At 39.1% G+C, this 27,435-nt stretch overlaps 2 protein-coding genes across 4 annotated transcripts in view; one reads left to right on the forward strand and one right to left on the reverse strand.

Annotated features, from left to right (window-relative positions):
* The window catches only part of MIEN1 (migration and invasion enhancer 1), a 443,636-nt gene that overhangs the window by 396,580 nt on the left and 19,621 nt on the right, over nucleotides 1-27,435 (reverse strand). The gene's annotated exons all lie outside the window — the stretch shown is intronic.
* ERBB2 (erb-b2 receptor tyrosine kinase 2) overlaps nucleotides 1-27,435 on the forward strand; it is a 67,416-nt gene that overhangs the window by 26,688 nt on the left and 13,293 nt on the right. The window contains exons 4-19 of one of the 2 annotated variants that reach the window (XM_081345324.1): nucleotides 877-1,011; nucleotides 2,489-2,560; nucleotides 3,438-3,553; nucleotides 4,232-4,373; nucleotides 4,610-4,726; nucleotides 5,154-5,280; nucleotides 7,227-7,300; nucleotides 7,506-7,596; nucleotides 8,427-8,626; nucleotides 9,982-10,114; nucleotides 11,759-11,849; nucleotides 12,538-12,698; nucleotides 20,509-20,556; nucleotides 21,986-22,124; nucleotides 23,375-23,497; nucleotides 26,174-26,272. In XM_081345324.1, coding sequence (XP_081201450.1) covers nucleotides 877-1,011; nucleotides 2,489-2,560; nucleotides 3,438-3,553; nucleotides 4,232-4,373; nucleotides 4,610-4,726; nucleotides 5,154-5,280; nucleotides 7,227-7,300; nucleotides 7,506-7,596; nucleotides 8,427-8,626; nucleotides 9,982-10,114; nucleotides 11,759-11,849; nucleotides 12,538-12,698; nucleotides 20,509-20,556; nucleotides 21,986-22,124; nucleotides 23,375-23,497; nucleotides 26,174-26,272 — 1,868 coding nt within the window. The remainder of the gene's footprint in view (nucleotides 1-876; nucleotides 1,012-2,488; nucleotides 2,561-3,437; nucleotides 3,554-4,231; nucleotides 4,374-4,609; nucleotides 4,727-5,153; nucleotides 5,281-7,226; nucleotides 7,301-7,505; nucleotides 7,597-8,426; nucleotides 8,627-9,981; nucleotides 10,115-11,758; nucleotides 11,850-12,537; nucleotides 12,699-20,508; nucleotides 20,557-21,985; nucleotides 22,125-23,374; nucleotides 23,498-26,173; nucleotides 26,273-27,435) is intronic. The other variant, XM_081345325.1, reaches the window with a different exon arrangement.

The following is a 27,435-nucleotide window of genomic DNA, read 5'->3' on the forward strand; positions in this document are numbered from 1 at the left end:
GCAGCTGAAACCATTTATATTTGACTCGGCTCTAAACAAAAATCACACTAAAGCTATTATTTCCATTTAAAACCCTGTGGGAAAGTTGTATTCCTAATTGTAGAAATAAGAGGTGTTCAAATCTTCTCAAATCTGTAAAGTTAACCCAAATCCCAAAGCCCAGACTGATATCAGAATGATTGTTCTGACTTGCAGGGACTGTCCTGAATTCAGAATGCTTCTAGACTTGCTGGAACACTCTATTTGAGCTCCAAATGATGTGCTTAGAATTTGAAATAATGTGAATTTCCTCACCGCTAGAAGACTTGACGAATGTATTTCTTAGTGCCCAAACCCATACCAACAAGTTTTAGCAGCTCCATCGCTCCAAACTGTTCCATGGTTCTGTTTAGAATGAATTCATTGCACAAAGTATGAACAAAAATTTTGTTGCTGGTGTAGTGATTGATTGATGGTTTGAGCCTATATCCCAACACAAACATAATGCCCTTGAAGAGTTAGAAGATTTAGCATCCTATTTCAACCTGAACTATAAGGTATGGTGTTTGTTGCTTGAATCTTGCTTGTGCCATGAACTTGACATTGCTTGTGCCATGAAATTACAAGTATGCCTTAGGCATACTTTCCTCAGCATAGATATTTTGCAATCATAATGTGCCAAACTCTCAGCTGGTAGTTAGCTCTACCTCGAGCTAACTTTAGGAAGTGTAATACAGTTTTATCCACAGCTTATAATACAGATCCAGCTTAGTTGTGACAACAGATTGAACTTTCTAGTAGACTGAATATGTGGTTTTAAAATAATGAACAAAAACAGACTGTTAATGCATTTCCCTTTGCTATCCCTTCCGAAAATTTCCTCCTGTTTGCTTTCAGAGATCTTAAAAGGTAGTGTGATTATAGAGAGGAACCCCCAGCTGTGCTTCCAGGAGACCATACATTGGGAAGCTATCTTCCATAAATATAACTGGCAAAACTATACTGAGATCAGCAGCCATCGCCGTAGGAACTGTAAGCATAATTGGTTAAGCTCTGGGCTTCAGGGAAATTATGTGCAGAAGTAAATCCTTATTTTTAATGATGCTAGGGAATTATTTCCTACCTACTTGTTTCTTCTGAGTAAAGTTCGAAATTTTGGTTTTTCATTGGTGCCATTTTATTCTGTGGTAAAAATAATAAGATTAAATGAATTTCATAGCTTCCATTAGTAATACAAGTCGGCTTATATTTCCTCTTATGTGAGGCTAATTCTGAAGTTCCTGAATATCATATCTCGGCTTGTAGTTTTTGTCATTTGTACATGTAGCATGCCCATAATAACTGGAATAGCAAATAGAACAAATATTTATAAATCCTGCACTTTATCCCTGCACTTGATTATTCTTTCCTCATTTTATGCTTCCCTATAAGCCTTTCTACAATCTGTGGAAGTTGAATGAATGAACCATATTCTTTTATTACCAGCTTCCAGGTAGTGCTTGGCTTGCAACAGCAACTACGACTGGAATTGCTGTCTGTAAGTGATGCAGTCATAAAGTGTGTTGTTACATGACCATGTCACTTAGCAATGGCAATTCCAGTAATCCCGGTTGCCCTGTTAAGTGCTTGGCTCATTAAGAGAGAATATCATGTGACTGTGATTTTCTGCCGGTTTCCCCACTGTCTTTGTGGGAAACTAGCAGAGAATGTCATGACCATGTGACTGCGGGGACACTGTGACACCAGAACTGTGAGGAACCATTAAAAGCATCATTTGTTAAGTGCTGTTGTAACTTTGAAGGTTGCTAAACAAATGATTGTTAACCCAAGGACTACCTCTATTTCCCTTCCTATTTCTCTACAGTATGTCCACAGTTCATCTATTCAAAATGTTAGAATGAAAACCAACTCCACCATCAGCATTCTAGGAATTCCCCACTTCTGTCCTGGCTGATGTCATTTTGTTGTCCTAATAAACCAGTGTGCAGTATCTTAAGTTTTTAGATATTAGAGAGCTGTCTGGATTCTATTCCCAAATTGTGAAGTTCACATGATGAAAAGCCAAATTCTGCATTCAGTGTTACATAAGCAAATTTAAATAGTTTTGTATAATGCCTTCTACAATATTTTCTTCTTTGTGTGATACTTTTTGGTTTATTCACAAGGAACAGTGGAGCTCTGCTCTTCTCCATCAACAAACATATTCAGCTGTCTCTGTCATTTGAGACTTCAGTAAATGTGTCTTACACACACCGTGCTTGCTATTACAAACATAAGGGCTAGAAACTTAGTTTAAAAATGAAGGCAGATATTCTTAGGAAGCTGAATCCAGTACAACTGCATTCTGTTTCCTGGCAAAATTACAACATACACAACTCTTTGCCAAGTTCATTTTTGCTGTCCTCCCAGCTGAGCACATCTGGTATCTCACAATTGTTACCGCTCCAATTTTGCATGTTTCTTCCTCCTAGATGTAAGATTTTAAAAAATCTGTTTTCTTTCCCACTAGGCCCTGACTGCAGCCAAATCTGCCCACATAATAATCACTGCTGGGGAGAAGCCAAAGGGAGCTGTCAAATATGTAAGAAGGAATATCACTGCTTGGAATCTGAGGGGAAAAATGCAAACTCTCTAATGCCTACAAGGAAATGGCTGGACAAAGTCTATTTTAAAAACCCAGGATCCTACAGCTAAAAAATATAGAACTTGAAATATGTTACTGAATGGATCTTAAAGTGTTAAGGAGCTGTATAGTGCTTGAGTCTAAAGCAAAGATTCAATCCAGTGTAGGAAGACTACTGTCCCTCTGGATAATTGGCTCCGCTGTCAAGTTACTATTAGGAAGGTTTTTCTAAGATTTAAATCTTCTTCTAATATATTAGTGTTCTGTGCTCTGGAATGATAGAAAACAAATCTTGAACAATTTCTGTATGATACCTCTTCAGATAACTAAAGTGTGTTATTATATTCTCCTCTTCTCCACCATCCTTTACTTTCAAGTTAAAACATCCTTGTGCTTCTTAGAATCTGTTTCCCAGTCAGCATGTGAATTTGGTAGTCATAACCCCAAGACAGTGGGAGAAAGTTGCATTAGAGGATGAAAGGGTTCCATTATTTTGGGGGAGCTGTGCTTCTACCTAATGCTGTCGTGGCTGCCTTGGAGTTCAGCTTTTCCTATTCTCTCAATTATTTTCCCTCTAGTCAAAGCTTCCTGATCTGTTCTAGCTGTCCCTGATTGTCCCTAATAACCTGAGGGCCAGTGCTGCTCAGCCTGTGGTTTCCCACAGTAGGTCTCAGCAGGAGATCTCTCTAGCCTCTTTCATCCTCCAGTTGCTTCTGGCTCAAGTTAATACTGGACTGAAGTTCTTTCTTCCTGCAAGGTATCCGAGAACAGGGACCTCCACTTGTGTGGGAGATAGGTAGAATGACTGGTTTCTTCATTTTTGGCTCTCCGACAGTGACAAGTACAATCTGTGCTAGCAGCTGCCCGAGGTGCAAAGGAAGACACCCAACAGACTGTTGCCATGAGCAGTGTGCAGCAGGCTGCACAGGACCCAAACATTCAGATTGCTTGGTGAGTGGAGAATCTTTTTGAAGGCTTTTTCCCCAGCCTTGAGATGTCTACTTCATTGAACAGATTGCAACTTTCTGATTGCAGCAGAAAGGAGCTAAACTTAATCTCCCCTAGCATATGGCTAAACACATCTGGAAAACTGTTGGTTAGATTGGCTTTGGCCAAAAGAGTATGGATCCAACAGTGGAGTTCTAGCCAGAAAACGTTAGAGTTACATTCACTGACTTAAAAGCCCGTACTGTGAGAAAATATGTTGAGTTCTCCCTTTGTTCTTCACTTATTGGCTGGATTCCTATATTATACTAAATCAATGGTGTTAGGATTGGAGAAGCTTAAGTTGAAGCCTCCTCAACCAATGGGGAGATTGACTATGGACCAGTCCATCTTAGTCCATCCTCATAGAGTGCAGTGTGCTGTGTTTGCATATTGTCAATAAAGCAGCTGTTACAAAGATACAATAATATTTGGATGCTTCCTTTGGCAAGCAAAGTTTAGAGTATTTCTGCTAACTAGATCAATGTTAAAATAATATTTGTATTAATGTGCTATTAAAATGGGTCTTGCTGTCTTTACCTGATGCAAATAAATGAATAGGGCAGGACATCTCCTATACTGTTCCTTGAATTTTGCCTCCTGTCCTTTTGTTTTTTTAAGTGCTTCTTCCTTCCGTTTTTCCAGGCCTGCCTACACTTCAACCACAGTGGCATATGTGAACTGCACTGTCCACCTTTAATGAATTACAATCCAGATAGTTTTGAAATTATGCACAACCCAAATGGACGCTACACTTTTGGAGCAACTTGTGTCCCTCATTGTCCTTGTAAGCCTCTATTTATGGATGAGTCTGCTTGGGGAGAGGGACAGATAGTTGGGTTGTAGATACTTCCAATCACTTTCAACCATTTGATATACCGGTATGTGGGATTCCTCACTTCTTTTGGAGCATTCAGACTCTCATACAGTTATCAAGATGAATTATAACCTTATTTTTTTCTTGACCTGCTAACTTTCTGCGCACTGAGTTTTTAAAAATGGTTTTCCCATATCTCATGACAGATAATTACTTGGCGGCAGAGGTAGGCTCTTGCACTTTGGTGTGCCCCCAGAACAGTCAAGAAGTGAGCATGGGTGCCATGCAGAAATGTGAGAAATGTGACAGTTCCTGCCCAGAAGGTAAGAAGCGTAAAAAGATTCTCCATTTTCCTGGACTCAGCAAAATGGTATCTATCTGGATTTTCCTCAACTTTCTATCTTGACAGAGCCATGGAAATAATGTATGGGTTTGGGCTTTATGCTTGTTCAACTCCAGGCACCTTGGCTTGGTTGTAAATTTCTTATCTCCATGTGTGGCATTTACTCTTATTGTACTGGAGTTTGGTCATCTCAGTCATTTGCTACTGTCTGTGGAATGCAGAGGATTCACTTTCATATTGTTATGCCTCCACAAAAGGCCAATCTACCTGTTCTTCACTGGTGGTAAAATTCAGAAGTTCACAGCTTAAATTGTGCCCTACACTGTTGGTTTAATATGATGTGTAGCTAAATTTATGCATCCTTTTTATGCTTTAGTTAATTCTACACCACCTTCTCTCTATTTTAGTCTGCTATGGTTTAGGTATGGATTTCCTGAAAGGCGTTCGTGCTGTCAATGCCTCTAACATCCACCACTTTACTGGCTGTACCAAGATCTTTGGCAGTTTAGCCTTTCTGAAAGAGACCTTTGCAGGGTAGGTAACCAAGTCTTAGAGTCAGAAAGCTATATCAGTTCTTGGGATGCATTTGTGTAGCTGTTGTGGGTAATACATCCCAGCTTATACACTTGGAAGCTTCTGAGCAAGTAAATTATTGCACAAAAGCTGCAATTAAGCTTTGTTACTTTTAAAAGACAGGACCTATTGTTTGTAGGTTAGCTTTTCAAACCATAAATAACCAGACAGAGTTTAAATTAGAAGCTTATTTCACAATTCAGCATCTTTAGAAAGCTTTTATTTTTTAATGATATTAACTTGTAGGACTAGAGAAATAAGGATCACACTATTTTAATCACTGAGCAATTTTGTTTTGAAGGCCTAAAAGTTTAAGCTGTCTCTAATTCTCCAGAAATGAAGTTTGTAAGAAAAAGGAAATGGGGCATGGTGTTGAGGAGAGAAAGAACTACATTAATACTCAGTTCTGAAACAGAACTCCTAATCTCTATTGTGAGGCTACTATGGGACAGGAGAATAATGCTGCCAGTGAAATTTGTGGTGTGAAGAGGAAAAATCATTTGTTGGCCTAATATAGAAGCTTTTATGCATGTTAACAATTTTGATGGGGGAAGCTTCTAAACCACAGGTGTCAAAGTCGTGACATCATGTGACGTGTCGCGACGTATCATGACCTTTTTCCCATTGCTGGCAATGGGGTGGGCATGGTTTTGGCATGACACATCGAGTCTGTGAGTCGGCAGTTTGACACCCCTGTTCTAAACTGAGAAACCTTGGTATTTCTTAAAATAAACATTTTTAAGTAATACTAAGGTGTTTGAGGTTTGAGGCTGGGTAACCTGAATACATTCCAGCTCCTATTTGCCAGTTCAAAGGTGAGAAGGCTTAAGGAACTAGTGTCTATAGCCTAAGAAATGGTGCATGGGATTTGGATCCAAGCTTGGATAAATCTGCATATTTCTCATTATTGTTGAATTGAAAGGGTGACAATTTTATAAGGAAATCAGAGCTTGAACTATGAAAGCCTTGTAATATGATTTGTCCTTAGAAACATATTTCATGATGGCATGATATATTGTTACTTTTGAATGGAAAGGTAGAATCACCTGTAACAACAGAAAAATTAAGTCATCTGGGATGTACTATAGCAGGTATAGGTGACTTCTAGGATTCATATTGAAGCTCTTTCTTGCAGTAGTTGCAAATTAGCAAAGCTGCTATCTGGCAGCATAGCTTTCTTACAGTCTTCTAAAATAGTGTGGTTCTCAACCTCTAACAGGCTTACCACAACAAAACAACAACAGCATCAACTCCCAATATGAGGAGACAAAAATTATTAGTCCTACTTTCTAAAGTGACAGCATTATGCCATTCATTTGTTCACTCATTTAACTTGTATGATTACTCAACTCTCGGAAGTATATAAACACATTTAAACCAGTTGCGGACCAATCACAAAATATTATCAAAATAGCAGAAGAAATTGGCAACCAGATACACTAACCAACATATCTCTGTGCTTCCTAGAAAGGGGATATCTCATTACTCTGGCCCAAGGAAACAACCAGACCTTAAGACCCTTACAGAACATTGTAGGCTTGGAGTCATCTGGATTTTAAGCAGAAACTGTTTGGCAGGACAGAATACAGTTCCCATTCATGACACTCACCGTGGCCTGTAGCCCACCAAAATATTCTTTTGAAAACAAGAACTTTGGGTACAAAAAGTTGGACATGTGTTTTTATATTTCCTTGTTTCTATATCCTTGGTGATTTTTTTCTGGATAAGATGGTCTTCTAATTCTCCTAAAAGTGACATGTGAAAGTGTGCGATATTTTGACATCATTTCAACCAATTCAAGCAAAGATGGTGTTGACCATTAGAATAACCAGGGCGAGGGACATTTTAGATGTGTGCTTATGAGCACTTAAGTTTCACTCCAAGCTGTTCCTTCTTTTTCTGTTTAGAGATCCTGCCACCAATACCCCACCCCTACAACCTGAACAGCTTGAAGTCTTTGTGCACCTGAAAGATTTAACAGGTATGTACAAGAAGATTTCATGATAGTTCAAGGCCTTGTGATAAGGGCAGTGTACCAGTCCTTGTCATCAATAGCAGCATATCCACTTAGTCACTACCTCTCTGATCAAAATATCGCTCCTCTGTAATGAGGCCAACATCGATCCTTTAAAAAAAGTAGCAATCTCAGTTCTCTATTGAATAGACCTCCATTGGTGTTTTCTCAGGCTTTCTATACATTGAATCCTGGCCAGAGACTCTCTTGGATCTGAGCCCTTTCCAGAACCTTCAGGTGATCCGAGGGCGGGCACTTTACAAGTAAGTTGTCTCAAGTGTTTTAACGAGGGTGAGATCTGTGTTGTCAATGGAAAAGTCCATATCTGAGCAATTGTCATGGGTTCTTTTTTGTAATCAATTACCCAGATTTATTTGACCAAAGTACTGGACAATTGGTTAGGTTTTGTATCTTCACTTAATGGCTAGGGGAAGAGGGAAACTTCTATTATAACAAAGAAAGCTTACAAATAAAAGAAAAAGACATTTAAATTATAAATGCCCACAACTATTACAGAATAATAAAACTATTTTCTATTTTAACTATTTTCTCTAAGCTTTTTGTAGGTAGTCCTAAACCTCTGACCACAATTGAGCCCAAAATTTATGTTGTTAAATGAGAAATTAGTTAAGTGAATTTTGCCCCATTTTATGATTTTTCTCACCACATTTGTTAAGTGAATCAGTGCAGTTCTTAAATTAGAACTGAATCTGGTTTCCCCGTTGACTTTACTTATCAGAAGATTGCCAAAGGGGATCACATGACTCTGGGACACCGCAACTGTCATAAACAGAGTCAGTTGTCAAGCATCCGAATATAAATCATGTGGCCATGGGGATGCTGCAACGGTCATAAGTGTGAAAAATGGCCTTTTTAAAGTGCGATTGTAATTTCAAAGGGTCATTAAATGAACTGTTGTAAGTCAAGGACTACCTGTATTTATATTTTTAATCTCTCAGAGAATCAGGAGGACAGTCTATCTACATGACCATATTATCTCTCTAGCTTGGTGGTGTGTATTTAACAGAAGAAATAGCTATTTTGTCTTTGGAATTTTGCTCATTTTGACTGGGAAATCTATTTCATGTGGCAGTGGAGCTTATTCGCTAACGCTGCAAAACCTCAACATATCCTCATTGGGCCTGCGTTCACTGCAAGAGATCAGTAGTGGCATGGTCCTCATCCATCACAATCCCAACCTTTGCTTCATCCAAAATGTTCCTTGGGGTGACATCTTCAGAAATCCTCGGCAGAAGCTATTCCAGAATGACAACAATTCACCTGAGCAATGTGGTAAGCATATGTGAAGCCCATTTGCATTAATATGTCTCTTCCCCCCCCCCCAAATTCTTTGTATGTATGGAAATGTCCTCTAAACCTGATTTTTAGTGGACAGTTGAAAGGACTTAAATGGGATTCCATATGAGATTTTTCTACAATATTGTTAGCTCAGAGGAAGAAGTTAGAAAGTATAAGCAGATTCTAATGGTAGAACCATGGTAAGATGGGAGGCCAATAAATTTTATAAATCAATAAATAGTGTGATCAGCAAGATAAAACAAGGGAAAAGCAATGGAAACGTTTTGAGCAAGGTCTCATGCAGAGATGAAAAAAGTTGTCAATCAATTCTGGTCAAAATATAGCACTAAGCATTTATAATAGTCTTAGGTAACAACAAAGTCCAGAGTAGAAAGCAAAAGGTTACTTACCTTACTTTACTTCTAGCAAAATTCAGAGAGAGAAAGCTAGAAATATTGTCAAAATGCTAGCCAAGGTGAGCTTAGCTGAGTAGTCATAGCAAGGACTGTTTGCAAGGCATACAGCACTTAAGGATAAGCTACTCAGATATTGTTTCAAAGTTGAAGTGAATTCAGGAAAAGGCTTTTGTTCCTTAAGCTTCAGAGTTCTGTTCCAGCACAGCTACTACCAATAAGATTAAATTGTGGTTGTTAAGCTTCATGGAAACAATAGCCTGCTCTGAGTAGGTCACTGTGCTTAAAGCTACCATATCATCTGGCATTTCTCGGTCATCTGGTGGTACCGTTTTCATGACTTGGTTGGGATTCTTCAGATTTTGAGTCCAAGGTCAGGATAGTGATTCTGTCCGTACCTCTGATTTGAGGAACAGTCCCCATCAGTTTATTCTCATTCAGCTTTTGCTTGCTTGGGAAGGACAATCCATCTTAGGGGATATGGCAGGAGAGTAGTTTGGGACTTCTTATTCTATTTTAGTGCAATAATTTGGTAGTACAGTATAGAGTGATTTCTCAAAAATGTGCTGGAGGAGGAAAAAAAAGGCATAAAATTAATTTACATATGGGTTCATTTATTCATTCAATTAATATCCTTCCCTTTGTACAGGGACACAAGGTGGCATACATAGTGCTCACTCTTCCTATTTATCCCCATAAATGCAAGACTGTGTGGTAGGTTGGGCCAAAAGAGCAGCTGGCACAAGTCACTTTATGGCTGAAGATGGATTAGAGTCTGGGTTTCCCCACTCCCATTCCAACACATCAGACACCACACTGGTTCTCATAATTTAGCAGGTGATGCAAGTATGCAGGTTAATTATACTGATTGGTTCCTGAATGTCTATGAATAAAATTATGTGCTCTCCAACCTTCCTTTGCATCTCTTCTCTTTAGATCTCCAAGGCCAAGTTTGCTATTCTCTCTGCTCCCAGGGACATTGCTGGGGACCAGGGAAAAGTCAGTGTGTGTCCTGCAGTGGCTTTCTCCGTGGGAAGGAATGCATTGAGAATTGCAATGTTCTGGATGGGTATGTGGGAAGGGGAGATGTGATTGGGTGGGGCTTTTCTGAGTCCTTACTAAGAAAATAATAAGAGGGGAGGGTTCGAGGATTTCGAAAGTGTTAAATAGAAAAAAACCTCAAGTCTTGTATTTTAATCCTGTCACCAAGTCTAGAAGTATAAGCTGCTCAAAATGAATACAATTGGAATAGCATATTGGTGTTAATAATAAATAAAATCACAATAAAATTTAAGACAGTGTTTGATTTCCCTTATCCTCAAACAAAAAGCAAAAATAATATCCTTAAGTTTCAATAGGTGGCACTGCATAGCTTACTTTGGAAAGCCAAACAGAATTGGTCCTGATTTAGTATTTGGAGAGGAAATTGACTGGAAAATCTAGAGCAGGGGTGTCAAACTCAATTTCATTGAGGGCCACATCAGCATTGCGGTTGCCCTCGGGGCCAGGTGGGTGTGGTCTGGGTGGGTGTGGCCTACTGGGTGGGTGTGGCTAAAGTGCGTATGGCCTACTGGCTGGGTGTGGCCAGCTCTACATCATTCGCATCAAGGGTGCCTATGGGGGCCTGGGCAGGAGTGGGACAGATCTGAGGGTCTCTGGCAGAAGGAGGGTTTCTGGGTCAGGGCCAAGGCAGTGGGGGCCGTTCCCTCACTGTTTCCAGGATGGCTTCGCGGGCCGCATGAAACCACTTCACGGGCCGGATCTGGCCCCCGGGCCTTGTGTTTGACATGTCTGATCTAGAGCAAAAAGAAGAAAGCAATAGCAAACTGCTTCATTTTTTATGCTTGGTCAAACCCCAAATAATGATAGGAGTTAAAAAGATGTGGACTAAGTGAGGGACTGAAGGGATTTGTATAATGTCTAAGAGAGAAGGAAGATTATAAGTGTAATTTTTCTGTTGAAGAGAAAGTTGGAAGTTGTATTTCATAACTTCAATTTCTTTTTTCTTTACACTTTTTTTTCTTTAGATCGGTCTTTTATTTCAGGTAAAATTAATATAAATAAGTTAAAAAAGGAGCAGTCAATTTTCACTTCATGGCAATTTACAGGTGTCCTCGACTTACGACCACAATTGAGCCCAGAATTTATGTTGCAAAGTGAGAAATTTGTTAAGTGAGCCCCATTTTACAACTTTTCTTGCCACATTTGTTAAGTGAATCACTGCAGTTGTTATATTAGTAACATGGTTGTTAAGTGAATCTGGTTTCCCCATTGACTTTCCTTGTCAGGAGGTTGCAAAAGGTGATCACATGACCACCGGAACATTGCAACTGTCATAACTATGAACCAGATGTCAAGCATCCGAATGTAAATCACGTGACCAAAGGGATGCTGCAATGGTCATAAATGTAAAAAATGGTCATTAGTCACTTTTTCCCCACTGCTGTTGTAACCTCAGTCACAAAATGAACTGTCATAAGTTGAGGACTTTCCATGTACATTAAAGGCACATGGAAGTAACATCGTTCCTCCTTTTTGTCTAAAATACCCATCACCAATCAAATAATTAAATATTTTTAAATCACTGTACCCTGATTATAAGGTTGTTTTTATTCTAATTCAGTAGATTCCAAATTTAAAAAAAAAACAAATTGAGAAAATAGGAAGTCAAGAAATTGGACTATCTAAACTTTGGCTTGATTGAAATTTCCAGGGATATCCGGGAATATGTCAATGGGACACGGTGCTTTCCATGTCATCCAGAGTGCATGCCCCAAAACGGGACTGAATCTTGCTATGGATCGGTAAGAATGCTGAAATATCTTGAAACTGCAGTCATGTTCAGATATTATATTCTTGTTTCTTTTTCTCATCCATTAGGGTTTTTTTTTAAGCCTTCGGGGATTGGTTCACAGTGAAAAGAATGTAAATATCCAAGTCCTCCTTTCTGGAGACTGGAAACCTAAAATTGATGACCTACAGTTTTTCAGGGACCTTTGATGCAGTCATAGCACTTTTAAGAAAGAAGGCAAACATTCAATAGTACAGACCAAACCATCATAAGTTATATAGGCCAACTGAAGGGAATTTGATTTGGACAACTTCATCTTGAGAGAGTGTTACCCTTGAGATTAACTTGCTTTCTAGCAATTATCTGCAGCGTTACAAAATCTGAGGTATAAACTGTGTCCTTCATATGTAATAAATTGTGTAACCCCTGCTATTTTTCCTGAGGTAACTTTGCAACATACCCTATGACTCCAAATTCCTAGATGCCTATCAAAGAGCTGTTTTTCACTGCTCTGTAGGTTATGTCCATCTAAGGTCATATCAGCAACCCAACAGCTTGTACGATGAAATAACAAGAACATCATTCAATATTGAAACATATTCAGTATCCATTGTATTCATCCATTATGAAATGGATGAGAGGAGGTTTCTTTCTGTTTTGTGTAATTAAAACTCTTTCACTTCATCCTTTCCCCACTTTAGGAGGCAGACCAGTGTATAGCTTGTGCCCATTACAAAGATGGACTCTCCTGCGTGGAACGGTGCCCCAGTGGTGTAAAGCTTGATGGCTCTTTCATACCTGTTTGGAAGTACCCTGATGAGGACAATGTCTGTCAGCTCTGCCCAGTCAACTGTACACTTTCGTGAGTTTGCTGTAGGGTTGAAATCCATGGGTGGGAAGATCATAGAGTGAGATATAGCAGGATTCTGATTATTTTCTGATAAAAGTGGACAGTGTAATGCAAAAAATGTGATCGGCTTTCAGTCTAAAGACGTTACAAGAACAAATTACATTTTAAAGCAGAGTTTTAAAATGAGACTATTTTTCATTGATAGGCACTTCCCTTTGTTGCTGAAATTGCAACTAATTAGAGTTAATCTTTTTAAAAGATATTCTCCTCCCCTTTTGTTTTCCAGTTTTGGGTCAAGTTATTCAAGCTTGAGTGGAACAGAAAGAGAGGTTTATTTTGTTTTTGCTTTTTATGTTAGTATTTTAAGTTCTAACTTACACAAATGCATAAATGGAATGAGATAGGAGAGGCCTAATTTATTTATTGGGTTGCCTTACTTTTGATTTAATGTGGAGGAATGAGAAGTGGAGAAATCTGCTCTCTTTTCAGTCTGAGATAGCATTGATTATGCTTGTGAATGACCTTTGGATGGCTTGGGACGGGTGGTGCAACCATCCTACCCCTCCTGGATCTCAGTGCCTTTTTAAAACATCGATTTTAGTTTACAAATGGAAAAAAAATCTCCACATTTTTAAACTTATGTGAAAATTCTTTTGCTGAGGATTGAAGGAGATTTTTTTTAAAAATTTGGAATTAAGCAGCAGGAAGGTGATTAGATTCTGGAAAGTTATAAATGCAATAAGGAAGGGGGGGGGCAGATTGACTGGAAATAAGATTTTGAAGCTAATTATAAGAATCCTTCCTGTGGTTTGTTTAGAATTCTAATAAAATATATACAATGTAAAATATAAAACTTGGGATATTTTCAGAGATGTGTCTGCATTGAAAGTAGCCCATGTTGAACTGTATAGCACTGTCAAACATGAGCACAGACACGGTTTATGACATTTTGTACTATATCACAAACTTTTATAATAATGTTTATGTCCTAAAATAACAGAAGTTATTCCACAGATTTTGAACAAATTAGCTCATTTGAAGTATCATGTTTCAAAAACTGTTGCCCTATGATGCACCATTTTGTCCAGCTAAAAGTTACCAGAATGAGAATTTTAGCAATAAATAGATATGATTACTTTTTCTATAGTTTTTAATGATTTTTTATGATTTGAACTAAATGACAAGGCTTTAAAGATTTCTTTATAGATAAGATGTAAGAAGATAATTTTTATTGTATGTTTAGAAAAAAATATAATAAGTTAAAACTGAAGGAAAGTGTTAAACTTGCAAAGGAATTTCTGAAAGGAGATGAAGAGAAAATGATAAGAAACTAATTTGTGGGAGATTATTTGAAGGTATTAAAGATAAAGATTTTCTATATGTTGTTTCAAGTAGCTCTTGATTAAATTTGAATATATATATATATATATATATATATATATATATATATATATATATATATATATATATATATATATATATATATATATATATATATATATATATATATATATATATATATATATATATATATATATTCCTTAATCAAACTAAAAATACGAATCCCAGGCATACGAATCTTGTTCTGATACACACACACACACAAACACAACAAAAATCCATTAAATACTGTAGCTCTCTCTTTCTCTTTAATAATAATAATAATAATAATAATAATAATAATAATAATAATAATAATAATAATAATAATAATAAAAAAGTTGGAAGGGACCTTGGAGGTCATCTAGTCCAACCCCCTGCTCAGGAAGGAAACCTTATACCATTTCAGGCAAATGGCTGTCCAGTCTCTTCTTAAAAACCTCCAGTGTTGGAGCATTCACAACCTCTAGAGGCAGGTTGTTCCACTGGTTAATTGTTCTAACTGTCAGGAAGTTTCTCCTTAGTTCTAGGTTGCTTCTCTCCTTGACTAGTTTCCATCCGTTGCTTCTTGTCCTGCTTTCAGGTGCTTTGGAGAATAGCTTGACTCCCTCTTCTTTGTGGTAGCCCCTGAGATATTGGAACACTGCTATCATGTCACCCCTCACCCTTCTCTTCATTAAACTACACATACCCAATTCCAGCAACCGTTCCCTATATGTTTTAGCCTCCAGCCCCCTAATTATCTTTGTTGCTCTTCTCTGTACCCTTTCTAGAGTCTCGACATCTTTTTTACATCGTGGTTACCAAAACTGGATGCAGTATTCCAAGTGTGGCCTTACCAAAGCATTGTAAAGTGGTATTAGTACTTCACTTGATCTTGATTCTATCCCTCTGTTAATGCAGCCTAGCACTGTGTTGGCTTTTTTGTCAGCTGCAGCACACTGCTGGCTCATATTGAAGTGATTGTCTACTAAGACTCTGAGATCCCTCTCACAGTTACTACTATTGAGCAAGGTACCACCTATACTATACCTATGCATTTGATTTTTCCTGCCTAAGTGTAGAACCTTACTTTTTTCACCATTGAATTTCATTTTGTTAGATAGTGCCCAGTGTTCGAGTCTGTCCAGATCCTTCTGTATCTTAAGCCTATCTTCTGGAGTATTGGCTATTCCTGCCAGCTTGGTGTCGTCTGCAAATTTGATGAGTTCCCCATCTATCCCCTCATCCAAATCATTAATGAAGATATTGAAGAGCACTGGGCCCAGAACAGAGCCCTGGGGCACCCCACTACACATTTCCTTCCATGTAGATGCGGCTCCATTGAGGACCACACGCTGAGTACGGCCTGTCAGCCAGCTACAAATCCATCTGGTGGTAATGCTATCTAACCCACATTTTTCTATCTTATCAAGTAGTAGGTTGTGATCTACTTTATCGAATGCCTTACTGAAGTCCAAGTAAATTATATACTACAGCATTCCTCTGGTCCACTAGTTTTGTCACTTGGTCAAAGAATGTAATAAGATTTGTCTGGCATGATCTGTTTTTGACAAACCCATGTTGACTTTTAGTGATGACTTTGTTTGCATCAAGGTGTTCGCTGATTTGTTGTTTGATTATCTTTTCCAGAATCTTCCCAGGTATTGAGGTCAGGCTGATAGGTCTGTAGTTTCCTGGATCTATGTTTTTCCCTTTTTTGAAGATGGGAACTACATCAGCTCTCTTCCAGTCCTCTGGTAGTTCCCCAGTGCTCCAGGATCTTTGAAAAATATAGTTCAATGGTTCTGAGATCACGTCTGCCAGTTCCTTGAGAACCTTGGGGTGTAATCCATCTGGTCCTGGTGATTTGAACTCGTCTAGGCTGGACAGGTGCTCACTTACCATTTTCTTGCCTATCTTAACTTGCGTTTCTATTCTGTTTTTTATGGCACTGGTTTGGGTAGGTTGGACTGTTTTTTCCCTTTGTGTAAAGACAGATGCAAAAAACGAATTAAGTAGTTCTGCTTTCTCCCTATTGCTTGTCACCTTCTTGTCACTTTCCCCCACTAATGGACCAATCATTTCCTAAACTTTTTTCTTGTTTTTTATATGTTGAAAGAAGCATTTTTTGTTATTTTTGACTTTGGTCGCAAGCCTTAGTTCATTTTGAGCCTTAAGCTTTCCTTACTTCATCTTTGCAGGCACGGGCTATTTGCTGATATTCTGACTTAGTTTTGTGCCCCTCTTTCCAATTCTTATACTTGTCCTTTTTATCTTTCAATTTATCAGAGAGTTCTTTATGCAGCCATGCTGGTTTCTTTTGAGAGCTGTTATTTTTCTTCTTTGTTGGTATTGTACTAGACTGGGCCTTTATTATCTCACTTTTCAAAATTTCCCAAGCTTCTTGAGTTGTTTTCCCCTTTAGGATTCTCATCCATGGAATTCTTCCCATGGTCTCTCTAAGTTTATTGAAATTAGCTCTTTTAAAATCCAAGACTCTAGTTTGGCTGTGTTCTATTGCTTGTGCCTCCAGAATGTTGAATTACAATATTGCATGATCACTTCCCCCCAAGGTTCCTGTGGCTTCGACACCTTCTATCATTTCGTCTCTGTTTGTGAGAATTAAATCCAATATGGCTAATCCCCTAGTTCCCTTCTCTACTTTTTGGGAGAGAAAGTTGTCTGCTAGGTTTGTCAGAAATCTGTTTGATCTTCCACTTGGTGCAGAGTTTGTCTCCCAGTTGATATCAGGGTAATTAAAGTCCCCCATTACTATTGTGATGTGCTTCTTACATACCTTAGTTAGCTGACTAGCAAAAAGTTCATCTATTTCCTCTGCTTGGTTGGGCGGCCTATAGTATACACCTATGGCAGTGTCATTTTTCCCCCCTTTGATATTGACCCAAATGCTTTCAAGTTTACAGTTTTCGTCATTGTTGTGCTCTATTTCTATAGAGATAAAGTTATTTCTTATATATAGAGCAACTCCTCCTCCTCTTTTGTTTAGTCTGTTTCTTTTAAATAGTTTAAATCCCTCTAGCTGTGTGTTCCATTTGTAGGTTTCGTCCCACCATGTTTCCGTAATGGCAACAATATCATATCTGCCCTCATTTACCTGAATTTCTAGTTCACCCTGCTTACTGTTCATACTCTGTGCATTAGTGTATAGACATTTGAGTCCTTTATGACTGACGCTGTGTTTACTTGCTGCATAACTTGTGTGGTGCCTGGCTTCCCCTATTTTCTTAGATTGCCGGGAACAGTGATGTACTGTATCAATTAACTCACTATCCCCATTATTTAGTTTAAATGTTCCTCCAAAAAAGCTGTGATTTTATTGCCAAGTAACTCAGTCCCTTTCTTGGATGGATGCAGACCATCTCTTTTATACATTTTTTCATTGGACCAGCTACAGACATCATGACTAATATAACCAAAGCCTTCTCCTTTACACCACTCCTTTAGCCACATATTAAATTCTGCTATACACTGGCCTTTTCCATTTTGCTCCTTATACACTGGTAAAACCTCTGAAAAAGTAAGCCTACAGCCTATTCTGCTAAGTTCCTGCCCCAAGCTCTGGAAATCATTCTGCACAGAGAGTACATCTTTTTGGGACAGATCATTAGTGCCAAGATGTACAATAGCCTCCACATCACAGTCCTTGCTGGCATTCTTGATTATTTTAGAAATACGCTTCTTGTCCCTACTGGCAGTAGCACCTGGAAGACACCTGACCTCTTTCAAAACCTCTGTGTCCTTTCCTAAATTTACATCCCTTATAATTGAATCACCAACCAGAAGGTGGCTTCTCTTTTTGGATGCCTTTCTGTTCTTGCATGACTAGTGTGTAATACCAGATTCACACTTCTCCCTGTCGAAAACAAGTTCTTTCTCTTTCTCTTACTCTCTATACATACACACATACTGTTATTTTTGATAACTTAATGTATTTTTCCTACGGTAATTAAGATTGAATGATGAAGCTTAGCATTTGCTAATAGATAAAAGGTAAAACATGAGTTGCAGAGATTTTTAGTTAAAATGTTAGAAAAATGAGATTATTGAAACTGTACTTATCTTGATGAAGAAGTAATTTCTTTATATTATATATTTTTCTTTGTATTTTTCCTTCTTTTTTCTCTCTCTGTATTTTTATTTGTATTTTTTATATTTTTCTTAGTTTTGTATTAGTTTATCTTTGTATTTTAAAATTTTAATAAAATCATAAAAATACCATTGAACATGATATTCATCTGATACCATGTGATTGGCTATTCCGTGTTACTGGGGCTAGGAGACACTCCGTTTTCCACAGCCAGTTTCAATTGGGAGGGGGGAGGAGGGTGAAAGGTCAAAACCTAGCCCCCTAAAATATGAGGTTTCTGAGGGATTAGGTTTCTCTCCTTTTTAACATTTATATGAAGCCTCTGGGAAAAGTCATTCACAGGCACGGGGTGTGGTATTATCAATATGTGGTATCATCACTATACATCTTCATTCCTGCCCTGCCCTGTGCTTCTGGTGCTGGAGGTAATGAGGGTCTGGGTGGAGAGGAATTGACTTTGACTCAGCTTTGATAAGACTTAGTGGCTTTACGTTTGCAGCCCTTAGGATTTGTTGATAAGATACCTTTGACGGGATTGCATTTCCCTGGACTGAATTGATATGTAATTTGAGGATCCTGCTGGGCTCATGATTCTTGGTCAAAGAGCAGGTGGCAGCTATGGCCAGGGGGAATCTTTGCACAGATTTCCTAAATCAGGAGGTCTTACAGTCACTAAGGGCTTGGTCAGTTCCTGTTTGGATTTATTAATTAACCAATCAATCAGTCTAATATATATATATATCACCACCCATCTCAGCAAAAAGAATTATTGCAACATGTTCTACATTGGACTGCCCTTGAAGGACCATCTGGAAGCTATAAATGGTCTAGAATGCAGCAGCATGTGCAGTGTTGCCTATATCAGTGTTTGTCAACCTGGACCCCTTTAAGATATGTGGACTTCCACCCCCAGAATTTCTCAGCCAACAAAGCTTTCTGGGAGTTCTTAAAGTCGCCCAGGTTGAGAAACATTGGCCTATGTTATTCCACTTTTGCACAAGCTACACTGGCTTCCAGTTTCTTCTGGGTGCAATTCAAGGTGCTGGTCATTATCTTTAAAGCCCTGTATGGTATGGGATCAAGCTATTAAGATGATTTCTTACTGAGGTTATCTGCTTGTCCTATTAGATAGGATAGGATGGACTCACTAGACTAGGTTCTTTCTCTGAAACACTGTCATCTTTATGCTGTGGGACTTAGGAAGCATAGCTTTTCTGAAGCTGCCCCTGCAATATGGAACACATTCACTCCAGCAATCAGTAGGCCTCCACCCACTTAAAACCTGTCTCTTTAACTCAGGCAGTGGGGTGGAGTAGTGGAGCCTGTAGAAAGTTGTTGGAGCATCAGGTTTTTATTTTTTATTTTATGTTTTAATAGTTTTAAATTTTTATTGCTTTGTGTCACTTTAAGAGGGGCAGCCTTACATATCTTTAAAAAAATAAAATATTAAACTGAAAATGAATTGCAGAAAAGGTTAAAGTATAACCAGTTCTGTGTTCTGATAGTTTGTTAATAAGTGAACTTAGAAAATAGTATTTCCTTCCTCTTCAAAATACAGTTTAATCTGGTCTGGTTTATCCTATCACATTTTTGACTCTTGCTGCCTCATACTATTTCAGGTACCAATAAGATCTTAGTAGGGAGAGTATGAACATTGTGGTGCCCAGGCAAAAACTATAATGAACCTTATAATATGTAAAGGACACACCCCAGCAGAAAATTATTTTGCTTAATTTAGAACAATTAATCAGTGGAACGGCTTGCCTCTAGAAGCTGTGGATGCTCCAACACTGGAAGTTTTTAAGAAGAGACTGGACAGCCATTTGTCTGAAATGGCTGAGCAGGGGGTTGGATTAGTTGACCTCCAAGGTCCCTTCCATCATCATCATCATCATCATTAGTCTCCATTTGTTAATGTTCTTGCACACCTTCTATTCATTAAAACAGCCTTTCCGTACTAGGATTCTGCAAAACCCTAGAGATCCATGTGAGATTGTGACTGAAAAAAGAAAAGTGTGTGTGTGTGTGTGTGTGTGTGTGTGTGTGTGTGTGTGTTTAATTGGTACTGTACAGTAGTAGGGTTTGCAGTGGTGGCATTTTTTACACCTTGAAACTGCTGACAGCCTGCTGCTTTACTATCACTTTCAATGCAAACATTGAAAACAAGGTTTGTGTAGGCTAGAAGTGAATTGAACTGGAAGGCTTTTGGATTTTTTGTAATTTTTATGCAGGGATTCTCTGAGATCTGGGAATTATTTCAAGAGTATTTCCAAAATGAAAGCTTGAGAAAGACTGCATTAAAATAAAACTTGGTTAGTGAATGATTGTGTAACACCACTTTTCTTTTTCCAGATGTACACTACGGGATGAGTTTGGCTGCCCTGTAGATCAGAAGCCCAGGTATTTTATATGTTTTTTGTTTCTCTTATCTCATTTTTCTATCATGAATTCAAAATAGCATACCTGAAACCAATTGTTTGCAAAAGAGAAGTTTGCAAGTTTAAAGTTTATTGGATTTTCTTAAGGACAGCATGGAAGTGCAATCTTTGAGAATGTTTTTTGATTTTCCAGTGTTAGAATTTTGTGGTAATCATTTATCCAGGCACTGATCAGGTCCTGTCTGCTTAACTATTGATTCTAGCAAAAATCAGCCAAGTGCTGCCATTCGCTAAGGCTCTCGGGCCCAGGCTGAGGAGAAATTTTTAATTGGGGTTTTAATTGTGTACAGGGTCAATTTAATATTTTTTAATTCGGTTTTAACTTTTGTATGTTGGATTTTTTAATTCCCTGTAAACCGCCCTGAGTCCTCAGGGAAAGGGCAGTATATAAATGCAACTAAATAAATAAATAAATAAATAAATGGGCCCTCAGATTGGATAGTAGGAAGAACTTCTAAAGAAAACATGGCCCCCAAACTTTGTTCCCTTTCCTCCAAGCTAGGCAAATTAATTGGTTTGATTTGGCAACTATCAGCTTATTTTGAAAATATATTTAAGATGAATGTTAAAAATGTTTTAGAGTTAATTAATGGACAACATTGCTAGAGGAGATTGGTGAGATCTTTTTCTGATAATATTCAAGAAATATTAGCAGGGGTAGGTCTGCTGTCTCATTTGGCAATGAATGAAATAACTCGGATCCATATATTTATTTGTGTGCAGCTTCATTGTAATGTCAGTATGTTTACAGGCAGTTTGCTCTTTCCCACTGAAGGGAAGCATACTATGGAGGGACAGAAATCAGGGAAAGAAAAATATGTTGCAAGAGAGAAGAGATGATGACTTATAAGCCGTGGTGGCGCAGTGGTTAGAATGCAATACTGCAGGCTAATTCTGCTGACTGCTGACTCCCAGCAGTTTGGCAGTTCGAATCTCACCAGCTCAAGTTTGACTCAGCCTTTCATCCTTCCGAGGTTGGTAAAATGAGGACCCAGATTGTTGGGAACAATATGCTGACTCTGTAAACCGCTTAGAGAAAACTGTAGAGCACTATGAAGCAGTATATAAGTCTTAAGTGCTATTGCCATTGCTATTAGGTCTAAGAAGTGCTTAACCTTCCTAACTGCTGTAAGCCAGATGGAGAAACCAGTTAACACTATTTCCCACACAGAGATAAGCAGGTCACTGTAAGAGGAAGGAATGGTGACTTTTGATTTCTCAGATATTGTCAGTGATAATTAGGGAAAGTTTCTCTGCTTAGTGATTTGCTCCTAATCCTCTGTGCAAGTAAACTATCTCCAGATGGTTCCAAGCAGGGGAATACTGATCACAACTTGGCATTCCCTGTTTTAGATTACAATTTTTACCTCTCTCTTTCCCTTCCCTTCTAGCCATGCTAGTTCAATCATTGCAGGTGTGGTGGGTGCTGCACTAGCCCTGATTCTGTTACTTCTCACTGTTGTTTGTATCAATCGACGGAAGCAGCAAGAGAGAAAACATACCATGAGGCGTCTTCTGCAGGAAACTGAGGTATGGTCAGAGGTTGTGACCCCTTCCCTCAGAATGGAGTGAAGGCAAATGAAATAAAGCTCAAATTCAGATTTTCATATAGTTAGTTCTCAGCTAACATCCATTCATTCAGCCACAGTTCAAAGTTACAACAGCAGTGAAAACATGGACATATAAACGGTTCTTGGAGTCCTGGCCTTCACAGCTTTCCTTTAACCGCGCGATCGTGATCCAACTGTTGGGCACCTGGCTCATGATTAAAATATGACCTTGACACGAGTCGTGGTCACGTGATCACCAATTGCAACCTTCCCTAGCTGCTGACTTCCCATAAAGTCAAAGGGAGAAGTCAGTAGGGAAGATTGCAAATTGTTCTGGTAAGTGTCTCCCATGGTTTTTTCTCTTACCTATAGCACCTCCCCTTCCTGTGCACAGCCAAGTTCCCTGACGTGCACATGACCCTCCTAAGGCCCCCTGAGCCATGCGCTGGTCCTCCCTGCAGCCTTCTCTGGCCCTTCCAAGGCCTCCCAAGGCAGTCCCTGTTACCTAGGAATCCTACCTCTTCCCACTTAATGTCCCACACAGAGCTGTACCAGTAACTGCGGCTACTGGGATTGTTGTCACCAAGTACTGTGATCATGTGGTATTACTCTTTAAAATGGCATCACTTAGCAACAGCAATCCCAGTCCCAATTGCCGTCATAACCCAAGGACTACTGTATGGAGTCATGGGAACAAATACCAGAAGAAGGACATTATTTTTATATTCTGTTTCCAAAGCTATTAGAAAGATGTGATTGGCCACTGTTTAAACAAAAGAAACTAATTCCTTGTTCCCTAAGCTCATAAAGCTGCTACAACAGAATGCAACAGAGCCAATTTGGTATAGTGGTTAAGAGGTAGGCCTAGAAACCAGGTTACTGTGAATTCTATGAAAAATTGGCTGCATGCTTTTGGGCCAGTTTCTCTCAGTTCAACTCACCACACAAGGTTGTTGATGTGAGGAAAATAGGAGAAAGAAGGAGCATTGGCATGTTTGCCTCCTTGAATTATATATGAAAAATAGGTGGGATAAAAATCTAACCAAAAAAACCCCACCTCAAGAAATATTTGAAAAATTCTGAAGGATACCTAGAACTGCTTTTGTTTTCATTTACCTTATTTAGAAAGCGTTGATATATTCTTGCACTGGAGATTTATGGATGGAAATAAATTTATCTTCTTTTTTATGCCCTCATTCTTCTGTTCCTTTCTTTCTATGACTCTGCTAGTTAGTGGAACCTTTGACCCCCAGTGGAGCTCTTCCAAACCAAGCTCAGATGCGTATTCTCAAGGAGACAGAACTGAAAAAAGTCAAAGTTTTGGGGTCAGGTGCTTTTGGAACTGTGTATAAGGTGAGGAGAACAGTAATTGAAAATTACTTAGTTAAAAGGGAAGCTTTGGCTGGAAATCACTTTGAGAAAATCAAAATATCTCTCCTCTTTCTCTGTTTTCATCCACCAAACTCTCTGAAGGCAATCTGTGGTCTTCACTGATAGCAGCTTTGAAACATTGGAAACACAACATGAATCAACCAATAGTCTTCCCAGTTGACCAAAGGGAGAGTACAAAACACAGCACACAACTAATAGCTCACTCCCCCCAGAACTTTTTTTCCTGTATTTTTGATATTTTCTAAAAAAAAGAGTAATTGTCTATGATAGGGAGAGGCATCATCCTTCCGCTCAGTTTAAAACAGGGGTCTTCAAACTTGGCCCTTTTATGACTTGTGGACTTCAACTCCCAGAATTCCTCAGCCAGGCAAGCCTGGCTGAGGAATTCTGGGAGTTGAAGTCCACAAGTCATAAAAGGGCCAAGTTTGAAGACCCCTAGTTTAAAAGATTACAGAAATACTGGTATAGACCAATAATGGCTGGACATCTATAAGGACTGGGAAATGTGATAAAACCAGAATTCCCACCAATGAGGAAAATGACCCACTCTCCAGGTTTTGAAAATGACCCACTCTCCAGGTTTTGTAGGTTTCATTGTCTCTAATGAAAAAAAACAGATTCACTGTGATTATGGATGTGCCATACCTCAGCTGGAAATTGGCTCAGCTGCTGAATAATCATAGTTGTCAGATCATCAAGATGTGGTGCTGCTTAGGAACCTTCACTGTAACTGTGTGAGGAGTGTCCGTTTAATCAGCAAAAATCTGCAATTTGAAGAACTATCTTGAATGCTGATAAAATACAGTGCCTTCCTGGCTTTATTTGAGAAGTGGTTTGAACAGAAGAAATGATTAGTTAGGGACTATGTATGGAGCTAGCCTTGCAATCAATTCTGCTTTGCCATCCATTTGACAGTATTTGTTCACTCTTTGTGGCTGTTCCACTTGCCCTGTGATCAGTCTTCCTTATGCAGAAATACAGTAACCATATTCTTGACTAACATTTTCCAACATTGAACTGATCATTCTCCAAAGCACCTGAAGGCAGGACAAAAAGCAATGGATGGAAACTAATCAAGGAGAGAAGCAACCTAGAACTAAGGAGAAATTTCCTGACAGTTAGAACAATTAATCAGTGGAACAACCTGCCTCCAGAAGCTGTGAATGCTCCAATGCTGGAAGTTTTTAAGAAGAGACTGGACAGCCATTTGTCTGAAATGTTATAGGGTTTCCTGTCTGAGCAGTGGGTTGACTAGATGATCTCCAAGGCCCCTTCCAACTATTATTATTATTATTATTATTATTATTATTATTATTATTATTATTATTATTATTATTATTATTATTATTAATTATTATTATTATTATTATCATTATTATGCAAATGGCAATATAATTCCCATTAGTTATAACTCCTACTTAGTTTTGTTCATTGGTGTATTTCAATGAACACTACCAGATATTTAAAAATATCATATTATCATATGATTCCTGCTTTATTCTTTTGGAGGTGTTTTTTTTGCCAGATTTATCATTTTGTCAAAAGTTCTCATTTCCCAAAGGTCTTCAGAGACTGGATGACTATCTCAGAGATGCTTCAGTGCAAGGGTGTCAAACTTGCAACATCACATGCTGGCAATAGGGTGGGGTGTGGTTTTGCCATGACGCATCCAGCCCATGGGCCGGCAGGTTGACACCCCTGCTTTAGTGGATCTTATGCAGAGCAGGCGCTCACTCTGCTATGCGGCACTCGGGATTCGACCTGCCAAACTGCCGACCTTCTGATCGACAAGCTCAGCGTCCTAACCCACTGAGCCACCGCGTAACAGAGTGAGCACCTGTTACTCGTCCCAGCTTCTGCCAACCTAGCAGTTCGAAAGCACGTAAAAAAATGCAAGTAGAAAAATAGGGACCACTACAGTGGGAAGGTAACAGCGTTCCATGCGCCTTTGGCATCTAGTCATGCTGGCCATATGACCACGGAGATGTCCTCGGACAAGCACTGGCTCTTCGGCTTTGAAACGGAGATGAGCACCGGCCCCTAGTGTTGGAAACGACTAGCACGCATGTGCGGGGGAAACTTTTATGCAGAGCAGAGGGTTGAATTAGAGAACCTATATGACCCATTCCAACTCTGATTTCCTTGATTTTTCTATTAAATAAATAAATAATTATAATACATAATATTTAGTAAAAAAAAGTCACATTATTTTTTTAAAACACATTTTTATCTATATTTGTATTGGTAAAACATGTTTGTGCTTTAGGTCTCCCAAATCCTCAAGCTGAGTCCTATGTTGCAACATTATTACTTCTGCTACTGCATTTCTTATTCATCAGATCTGTATTTTCATTCCTATTGACTACGTTCCTGATTTTTTAGCAGAAGCACTCTTAATTGTGTTTACAGCTGAATAATACTATTTAAAAATCACCAAAGCTAATTTGTTATGGATACTGGGTATTTGGATAGGATTCATTGGTGAATTTTGATACAGAATTCTTCATGCATTTTGTACATATACATATATGCTCACATGCTTTCTTTATTAAAGTATAACCTGATTGTATCCATAACAACAACACCGTTGTTGTTGTTGTTGTTGTTGTTATTATCATCATCATCTTGTCCTTGTAGGGTGTGTGGATTCCAGATGGAGAGAATGTGAAGATCCCAGTAGCTATCAAAGTCTTGAGGGAAAACACTTCACCTAAAGCCAACAAGGAGATTTTGGATGTAAGAAAACTATGTTGATCTCCCAAGAGGTTGTGTCCCTTCCAGAAAAGCACAGTGTATCTCCCCATGTCTTCCTAATTTATTGCATGGTTCCTGTTGTTTGTGCTTGTTGGTCTCTCAGTAGTGCCAGGTGCAAGAAACTGGAAGCCAGGATAGAGTTCAAAAGCATTGCAAGTTTATTCCTTGCCACCTATACACAAAAATCTGATCTACTAATGGTCAAGGGAAATTGGTGCCAGATAAGAGTCAATGGATTTCAAAACCGAGGTCCTCTTTTGGGGGCATAGGGACTCCAGATGATGATGTGTTTGATTCCGCCCTTGGGCTCAGCCTCTCATCTCCTAGAGCTGGGGTCGGCAACCTTAAACACTCAAAGAGCCACTTGGACCTGAAGAGTTTAATTAAAAAGAAATAGAGGCTGCTGTCCATGAGTTCTCTTTCTCTCTCTCTCTCTCTCTCTCTCTCTCTCTCTCTCTCTCTCTCTCTCTCTCTCTCTCTCTCTCTCTCTCTCTCTCTCTCCCTCTCCCCCCATCTCCCTCCCCTCCCTCCCTCCAATCTTCTGCTTACCTAGCAAGCTGACTTCACACTGTTCTGGACTAGCTGACACTCTTATTGGCTGGCTCTCCTGCCCTTGAGAGCTGCCGCTTCCTGTGGAAACGCAGCAAAGGCAGGAGCCCCACCCAATAAGCTTGTCAGCTTCTCGGAGAATAGCGTGAGGCCACTCTCTTTTTTACTCACAGAGAGAGAGAGAGAGAGAGAGAGAGAGAGAGAGAGAGAGAGAGAGAGAGAGAAGGAAAGCGCAAATGCCCCTCTCTGTCTCTGCAAATTTATTTATTTATTTATTTATGGGACTTATATGCCGCCCTATCTCCCGAAGGACTCAGGGTGGCTCACAACAATAAAACAATAAATGACAGAGGACAACTGGGAGAAGGCTGAAAGAGCCGCATGCGGCTCCAGAGCTGCGGGTTGCTGACCCATGGCCTAGAGATAGTTCTCTTCCTACACAGCATCCCTCACTTCCACAGGATCCTTCACTTCCGATATCTGTCGGACAAAATCACTCGGATTCGGACCGGTTTGGACTCCGACTGGGCAGAGTCTGACGATGAGGACACGGGCAGTCTTGTCGATGTTATCTGGGAGGAGTTCGACCCTGTGAC

The sequence above is a fragment of the Vipera berus genome, assembly GCF_964194415.1.
Source record: "Vipera berus genome assembly, chromosome: Z".
NCBI lineage: Eukaryota > Metazoa > Chordata > Lepidosauria > Squamata > Viperidae > Vipera > Vipera berus.